Raw genomic sequence first — 9,719 nt, 5'->3', positions numbered from 1 at the left:
TGTTACAAAAAACCGAGGTACCGTGTATACATTGGCATGCACGTAAGTGATCTCTTGGCAGTTGGAATTCTATGTGAATAGGTCATAGTGCTGCTGTCCAGGCAAATATGCCTCATAGCATACTGCATAGCGTATGCCCGTCTTCATTAGCCCAGTCGGAGCATTTCATATTCATTAAGTTATTGTAAAGTCTAAATATCATAATGTGTTTTAAAATGAAATTTTTGTTCGTTTTTTTTACAATGCTATACTTAGTGCCCTTGCTCAACTAATGGCATGTTTTTCTCTCATGTAGCGAATCCACTTTCTGCTGTTACTCGATTTGGCCAATCGGATTAAAACACAGATCATATTTCGTTTCGTTTTTATTGTTCAAAATTTCGTTTTACTTGTCTTTACTACACTAGGATCTGGAAGAGTTGTTATCATTGACGTGTTCTGAATGGTGTGGGGTATTACCCAATGAAACGGTCTGTTAGGCGTGTTTTGCAAGGAACTGTGTGTAATCGACTAGTAACATCAATGCTGATTGGTTAATCAAATGTCTAACGTCATAGGTCAAAAGTCGCTCGTATGACCTCTGACGTGACCGATCGCAACAACCGGTCAGATCTTCATGTAGCTGTAGGCCATCAAAAGGTATAAAAACGAAACGAAATATAGATCCGTATTTTAATCAGATAGCGATTTGGCTGAATTCGTCTGATGGACTTTATTTGACAACTGGTTAGTAATTTCGTTTAAGATGCATGTTGATCTCGCTATAATAGTTTTTTTTTTTAAAAAAAGGATAATGTAAAATGAATATATTGAAAATTCCAATCAAATTACATGTACTTTATTCTGAATGTTAGAATGTTGGAAGTTTTGATAAGAAATGTGTAGTCTCGCTTTTCATAACTAGCGTTGTTACGATAATAAACAAAGTCTCGATTATTCAGTTTAGAATTAAATTATTAAATGGCAATGGTGTTTTAATCCGTTCAAAATCATAACCACCAATCGTCTATATAGTTGATTATGGGCTTGTCATGTGAATAAGTGGCTAATAAATGAAATTATAGAATGACAATGATGTTTCAATCTCTTATTAATCATAACCACCCGGTTGTCTATAGAGTTGATTATGGGCTTGTCATGTGAATAAATGGCTAATTTATAATTTATATGGCATTTGAGGCCGAACAAGTCCCTTAATAGGCAGATGTAGGTCTTCCATAATGTAGCTTTAACTTAATGACCTAATGCTAATGGCAATATTTACTGAAGCAAATCTCTAACAGTTATATAAATTTCAAAATCAAAACATGTCCATTTTGTGAATTGAATTAAATCGAATAATATATTCCAGTTCACTTAACTTAATAAGCTAATGACAATATTTACTGAAGCAAATCTGTAACAGTTATATAAATTTCAAAATCAAAACATGTCCATTTTATGAAATGAATTAAAACGAACAATATATATTCATTATCGACTAGTATTTACCTTGGATAGCGCTGTATCATACGGTCTGTCATTTAGTCAACTGGCGGGATTTCGATTCCCCGGTTGTAGGCGACAAGGAGTTTGGTCGCCTGTCCAACCTCGTGGGTTTTCTCCGGGTCCACCGGTTTTCTCCCTCTGCTAAAGACCCCTACGCGCAAGCGAATTATTGAAATAAAATTGAACCTTGTGTTTGTCCCGAAATGACCTAGTTAATTGTGTCGAGTGGACGTTAAACCCATTTCTCTCGCTCGCCTTCAAAGAAATGATGTATTTTATCTTTAAAAGATATTCTGGGAAAGCGCCTTCAGTGAAATATAGTATTTTAATGCTAAAAGATAATGTGGGAAAGCGCCTTCAAAGAGGTTATGTATTCGGGCTCGAAAAGATAACTAGCAAACTTCTTTCAAAGAAAGCGCTAAATGTTTTTCGATTTTTATTTTTGGTATATCTATTTATATTTTAAAAATTTATTTAAAGTTTTATAATGGTAATATTTATTAACGATACTTTTAGAGGGGTGTGTCTCACCAATTCATCAATGTAAAGTAAATTGTCACAATGTTGCTACAACGAGAGGATATTTTTTTATATTTAGTGTTATTTTAAGTTAGCTCAAGGGCATGTGTTAATAAATAGATTGATTTTCTGCTTTTGTTTTATAGATTTATTTTATTACGAAATATTATCATTCAACAAGCATTTGAATTGGATATTATCTTTGTTGGAATAATGTTCTACGCATACGGGTCTCACCCGTACTAATATTATTACCGCCCGAAGATCACCCGGTCCAATTTTGTTACGGCCTAGTACCAATATTATTACCGCCCGAAGATCACCCGAACCAATATTATTACAGCCTAGAAGGGGATAATCAATCTATTTCATAGAGTATTACGAAAGTCTTGTAATATCTCTGTAAAAGATGACTGCCTTCAACACATGACGTCATATCACGCGGCGTCAATCATTGGCTCAATGGCACGTGCATTGTTTACATAAGACGTTACTGATTCGAGCAGAATGGCAACTTTCACTCATTTTAATACCCATTTACACTAAAATAGAAAATAATTTGTACCTACAAATACTTCAAACGTCTTTATTTATTTTTCTAATACATACAAAAAAATGTTTTAGAATTTAATTTGTCGGAGGAAAAAAGTTAATATTTGCGGCTCATTAAGTAGCATCGATGTCACCTTTACCAGTGATTGTCGCGGCCTAGCGAATATTCACTGCGGATCAGTGTGGGGGATAATAACGAAATGAATCGGCTTTTAAGGAGGTAAACGGCAACCCGTTTTTACCGTTCAGTAAATTTATGACCTCCATCATGGGGACATATCAAAAGGTCAACACGGGGCTTTTGTTATAGAGTCAGTTTACAAGACCCTAACCCTAACCCTAGTGAAACATAGGTCCACCACGAACACGGAAGCGTTAAATCCAGGGTCAGGGTCAAAAAGAATAAAATATATGTTAAGATACTATGAATCACTGAGCCTAAAATACCCGCATAATACTACTTAATATTCTGGAAAATGGGCCTTAATGTCTATTAAGGGGGGGGGGGGGGCGATGGCCGAATGGTTAGCATGTGCGCGCTGTATCATAAGGCCTGTCATTGAGTCAACTGGCCTGGTTTCGAATCCACGGTTGAACGTGACAAGGAGTAGGGTCGCCTGTCCAACCTCGTGGGTTTTCTCAGGGTCCTCACCTTCCTGTACCAGGTGTTAGTCCCGAAATTACCTAGTTTGTGTCGAGTGGACGTTAAACCCCATCTCTCTCTCTCTCTCTCTCTCTCTCTCTCTCTCTCTCTCTCTCTCTCTTACAAATATATAATTACCTATATGATATAGGTCATACATTTACCAAACGGGGAGGGGGGGGGGTGTATGTCGAGTGAACGTTAAACCCCATTTCTCTCTCTCTTTTTTACCAAACGGTAAAAACCCATCGCCGTTGACCTCCTTATGGGCCAAATTATTTCGTTATTATTATCCCCTTCCAGACGGTAATAATAGTGAGCAAGAGAATTCGAACAGATCACTCGAGGGAAAGGTGACCTAACCCTTATCACGTACAGAAATAAAATGAAATGAAATGGGGTTTAGCGTCCTACTGTTTGCCCCGAACTGGGTTAATGAAGACGGGCATACGCCATACAGTGTGCTATGAGGGACATTTTGCCCAGACAGTGGCAATACGGCCTACTCTTATATCGAATTCCATCTGTCAAGGGATCTTTTACGTGCACGTCAGTGTGTACACGGGACCTCGGTTTTTCGTACCATCCGAACGCCTAGACAGCTGTTATTGTCAGGCCCTCCGTCCTACATCACTGACAAGGGGGAACCACGCCGAAAATCTAGATGAACTTTCTCGGCCAATGCAGGGATCGAACACCCGACCTCCAGGCTAGCGAGCCAGCGTCTTACCCACCTAGTCACGTGATCCCCTTATCACGTACAGGAGTGGTAGTGAAACAGCGACACATGCGCACAAACCCACAAATTGATGGTTGTTGCTCCGCCGTGATATCTCCCAATAATAACTATAAAAACTTCAATTTTGCGTTATGGTGATAATGGTTGATATACGGGTCTATGGAACGCCACATTAGCATATTTTTGACTGAATACATCATAATGATAAAATATTAAAGATACATTATGGGAAATTAGTTAATGAGATGACAGTTATCACTACAATAGTTAAAAACTAGATAATGTAAAGGGGATTTGTTGAAAATTTCAATCAAATTGATCCACTCTGAAATGAGAATTTAGCAATTGAATTTTAGGCCTAGCCTCGGTCATCATTACTAAAGTCGGTACGATAAACAACAAAGTCTCGATTATCCTGTTTTACATTTAATTATCCTTCACAAAATGTATTCCAATCCGCTAAATATCGCAGGCCAGCGATGGCATCGAGAGTTGATTATGGCCTTGATAAGTTAATTAATGTCTAATTAATTAATTTAACGTCCACTCGATATAAACTAGGTCATTTCGGGACAAAGCCACGAGAGCGAGAGAGAGAGAGAGAGAGAGAGAGAGAGAGGTTAGGTGATGGAATTTGAAAAGTGTTGCCATAACTAATTTATTTTCCCAATATTCACGATTCCTGTAGTAAATTCATTGTATTACTATTATAAGGTAGGCCTATTTTTACATAACGACAACCGGAAACTCATTTCATGGCTTGTCAAGCAGACATGGTTTCTGTTGCCAGTCTAATGGATCTTTTTATAGAAACAAAATAAACTTAGGGGGGGGGATGAGGGGGGGGGGGGTGGTTGTGAGCGAATCATTGGCAATACCCTAATGCCCCAAACATACAGGTTAATTACACAAAATATTTACTAAAAATAACCGCCTCTTGGATTATCTGAGGGGAGGGATGAATAGGGGGGGGGGGGGGCTTACGCCTCACACATATAAACCTGGAACAATTAGGCATATATTTACTAAAACTAGCCACGTTCATAGATATGATGATCTAGGGGATGTCGGAATAGTGGAAATATTAAAATAATTTCAAACCACCCCGTAGCTGACTGGGTTTAAAACTCGGCATATATCCTGGGTTAGTCCTTTAGTCATTAAGGGTTGGGTGGCGGTGGATGGCCGAATGGTTAGCGCGTGCACGTTGTATCATAAGGTCTGTCATTAAGTCAACTGGCGGGTTTTCGATTCCCCGGTTGTACGTAACAAAAAGTGGGGTCGCCTGTACAACCTCGTGGGTTTTCTTCGGGTCCTCCGCCCCCCCCCCCCCCCCACTGCTAACAACCCCTACGCTCAAGCGAATTATTGAAATACAATTGAACCATATGTATCATACGGTCTGTCATTTAGTCAACTGGCGTGTTTTCGATTCCCCGGTTGTACGTGACAAAAAATGGGGTTGCCTGTCCAACCTCGTGGGTTTTCTACGGGTCCTACGCCCCCTCCCCCCTGCTAAAGACCCCTACGCACAAGCGAATTATTGAAATAAAATTGAACCATATGTTAGTCCTGAAATTACCTAGTTTGTGTAGAGTGGACGTTAAACCCCATTTCTCTCCCTCCCCCTTTATTCATTAATGGTTCTCGCCATATTGTTTTCAAGTCAGGCTTTACTCATCCCAAGGGGCATTAAAGCTTTTAATTATGAAATAATATTTTATAAATATTGAACATGTCACATGGGAGACAGAATTACTAATACATATTTAACAACATAGATGCCGTTGATATTGTTCGACAACACAATACGTTACTACATTGAACACGAACACTATAAACCTCGAGTTTATGGTAATGTTGTCTGACTTACGACTTTTTGCTTTAACTCGTATTGATCGATTGTAGCAAATGGAACCGAAGCGCGCGAGCCAGGCAGAACCAGACGACAGTGACGATGGAGCACGCGCTGTCCTTCCTATATTCATCAAGTGATTCAAGAGAATAGTAGCATTATTTCTCTTCTACATTGATTGGATTACAATCGGTACATTTCATCACAGGTTGTCGTGCCGAGTATCCATGGAAACGGAATGGTGACGATTTTTTTCCTGTTTACCCGAGGATCATGTATCGGTGTTAATTGGGAGTAAGTTGGCGTCGTTTTATCACCAATATGAATCGAGCAATGGAGGTCCAGGATTAGGCCCAAACAGGAATACATTTCTAAACACAGACGGCGAGCTGGGTGGAGTGTTGACGCGATGGCCAGCAGCATCGAATTAAACCTTGAACATCAGGAACTGGTATTCTATTCTGGAGAAAGAATTCGTGGAGCCCTGGTTGTTCATCTGCAGAATCCTGTTACCATTTCAGGTAGGTGTTATGGGCGGGCGCTAGGCCTACTTAAACATACTATAGATCCCTACTGTTGAAAACACTTATACCGAGGGCTATCAATTCCTGCTCTTAAAATGCATTAACAATGGCCGTCATATTTACACCACTGGAGTCGAAGTGTTGATTTGAATAAGCAAGAAGTTTCCTGCTAGTCCAATCGATAGACCCGTTTTCTATTATTAGTATCTGGGGGATTTTTGTTGATTGTTGGATGGTTGAAAGATTGAGTGCTTTAAAATATGGCTGTTCAGTTGATCTAAGCAGAAATGAAATGAAATGGGGTTTAACGTAGTGCAGTTCTGCGCCGACTGGGCTAACGAAGCCATACAAATAACGATGTGCTATTTTGCCTTGGCAGCGGCACTATGGCTACTCCTTATATCGAATTCCAACTGTCAGGATACACGGGACCTCGGTTTTTCGTCCCATCCGAATGATTAGACGACTGTCCTTGTCGGACCCTCCTTCCTGCACAACTGATAAGGGGAAAACAAGCCGCAAAATCCCGATTAACTTTCTCGGCCAATGCAGGGATCGAACACGCGACCTCCAGGCTAACGAGCCAGCGTCTTAACCACAGCGTCTTAGCCACTTAACCACCGTGTCTCCGTTGATCTAAGCTTTATTCCCATCAAGTTATTTTTGAACGTTCTGGTCTATTTCTGGCAAGGATTGAGTGCTCGTAGATCAACACGGAGAAAGAAATATAGATGCTCAGCACAGCACTATTATTTTATTTTGAGTGAACTCCAAAATATGGCAGATGATAGGGGCTATTGATGGGGGGAACTCTGATCGACAACAACTCTGATCGCGGTTCAGCGTCCACTCGACACAAAGTAGATCATTTCGGGACTAACATATGGTTCAGTTATTCGCTTTTTGGCTGAACTTCAAAATATGGCAGATGATAGGGACTATTGAGAGAGAGAAATGGGGCTCAACGTCCACTCGACACAACATATGGTTCAGTTATTCGCTTTCGTGTTGGATAGGCAGATTTAGCTCTTGTATGATTAAACAATGATAGACCTTATGTTCTAAAGTACGCATTCAACCCCTCACCCCGATAGCAAATGATACTAAGCTTATTTATTTATTTATTTATTCTTCAAGTAAAGGTTAAAACATGACAATAAATTAATGTATTATGATAAGAACTAGTGTCGCATTGCACGACTGGGAAAGTGACAACAATAAATATAGATATGTATATGAAAATAAGAACTATGTGCTACATTGTATAATTGGGATGCGAAATGAGACAAGCATAGAGAAATATGATTGGTATGGTGTCATGAAGAGACCTTTACATAGGATAGCCCATAAAGCCTGACGTATATAACATCCGTTGCTTATTTCCAATGGGGTCCATAAATCTATGGCTTAGATGAATATAATGTACTAATATATAAAATGATAATTACCACATTGTAATATGGGAGTCACGGTGAGTAAGACGTTGGCTCGCTAACCGTGATGTCCTGTGTTCGAGTCCCTTGTCGGTGGGGCTGGACTGGGGTCCTGACTAGGGACAACGTATAGTCGTTCGGATGGGACCAAAAACCGAGGTCAAGTGTACACATTGGCATGCACGTAACGGACCCCTTTACAGTTGGAATTCGAGATAAGAGTAAGCCGTGGTACCGCTATCCGAGTGTATGCCCGTCTTTATTGGCCCAGTTTGACGTTAAAGCTCATTTCATTTCAAATCGGGGGTTGGATGGCTGAATGGTTAGCGTGTGCGCGCTGTATCATAAAGTCTGTCATTGAGTCAACTGGCGTGGTTTCGATTCCCCGGTTGTACGTGACAAGGAGTTGGGTCGCCTGTCCAACTTCGTCGGTTTTCTCCGGGTACTCCGGTTTCCTCCCACTGCTAAAGACCCCTACGCGCAAGCGAATTATTAAAATAAATTAAACCATATGTTAGTCCCGAAATGACCTAGTTTCAAAGTTTGTGTCGAGGGGACTTGAAACCTCACCTCTCTCTCTCTCTCTCTCTCTCTCTCTCATTTCAAATCGTAATAAGCTCAGTTTATTTAATGTGACATCTGTCCTATTTAAATAACGGGTCAACGCCTTATGTTCGTTTTTATTGTCGATAACAAAAGCTGATAATATCTCCATTAGCATTAACAAATCAGCCATTATATTAATTATCATCATATTTAACGGTATTCAGGGATAAAAAAATCAATAGTCAACACAGAGATGGACATATAGATAACTACAAAATATTTTATATGGCAACCAGTTTACAAATATATATATATAATTAAAAGGTATATTATATGGCAGCCAATTTACAGATAATATATATATATAATTACAAAGTATTAATATATTAAAGGTTAACAAATAATATAATTACAAAGTATATTATATGGCAACCAGTTTACAAATAATATAATTACAAAGTATATAATATGGCAGCCAGTTTACAATTAATATACTTACAAAGTATATTATATGGCTTACAAATAATATAATTACAAAGTATATTATATGGCAACCTGTTTACAAATACTTTATATGGCCACCAGTTCAAAAATATATATGATTACAAAGTATATTTTATGAAATCCAGTTTACAGATACATGTAATTTAAAAGTATATTTTATGACAACCAGTTTACAATTATATAGGGGTGGAGAGATGGCCGAATGGTTAGCGCGTGTGCATTGTATCATAAAATCTGTCATTGAGTCGACTGGCATGGTTTCGAATCCCCGGTTGTACGTAACAAGGAGAAGGGTCGCCTGTTCAACCTCGTGGGTTTTCTCCGGGTCCTCCGGTTTCTCCCCACTGCTAAAGATCCCTATGCGCAAGCGAATTAATGAAATAAATTAAAAACCATATGTTAGTCCCGAAATAACCTAGTTTGTGTCGAGTGGACGTTAAACTCCATTTCTCTCTCTCTAACAATTATATAGGGGTGGGGAGATGGCCGAATGGTTAGCGCGTGTGCGTTGTATCCCACTGCTAAAGACCATATACTATTCCCGAAATAACCTAGTTTGTGTCGAGTGGACGTTAAACCCATCTCTCTCTCTCTCTCTCTCTCTCTCTCTCTCTCTCTTACAAATATATGTTTATGTGATAACCAGTATATATTCAATGATTTGTACATAAAAAGATAAAAATACGCCCAATTAAAAAAAATAACCAATTTTACTTCTTCCTTCTGACGTAGCTGATATAGGGCGAGTTCGAGATGTTATAAAGCGTTGTAACATGCTTAAGGGTGAATCTTGCGTTTTGATTGGTTGATTAGACACTGTCTATTGGACAATAACATCCCTCTAAATTAGAAAAATCACTGCGTATTAATATTATGCGTACTACTTTGATCGAAATAACCACAATGGAGACAATTT

At 39.1% G+C, this 9,719-nt stretch overlaps 1 protein-coding gene across 2 annotated transcripts in view; it reads left to right on the top strand.

The window, feature by feature from the left end:
• Positions 1-5,917: 5,917 nt before the first annotated feature.
• Positions 5,918-9,719, top strand: part of LOC126817387 (arrestin domain-containing protein 17) — a 30,245-nt gene continuing 26,443 nt past the window's right edge. For both annotated transcript variants that reach the window (XM_050544344.2, XM_050544342.2), the window contains exon 1: positions 5,918-6,317. In XM_050544344.2, the coding sequence (XP_050400301.1) occupies positions 6,206-6,317 (112 nt within the window). In that variant the 5' untranslated portion in view covers positions 5,918-6,205. The remainder of the gene's footprint in view (positions 6,318-9,719) is intronic.

Source organism: Patella vulgata, chromosome 4 (assembly GCF_932274485.2).
Source record: "Patella vulgata chromosome 4, xgPatVulg1.2, whole genome shotgun sequence".
Lineage (NCBI taxonomy): Eukaryota > Metazoa > Mollusca > Gastropoda > Patellidae > Patella > Patella vulgata.
Note: the sequence above shows the minus strand (reverse complement) of the source record. Positions and strands in the feature narration are given on the sequence as shown.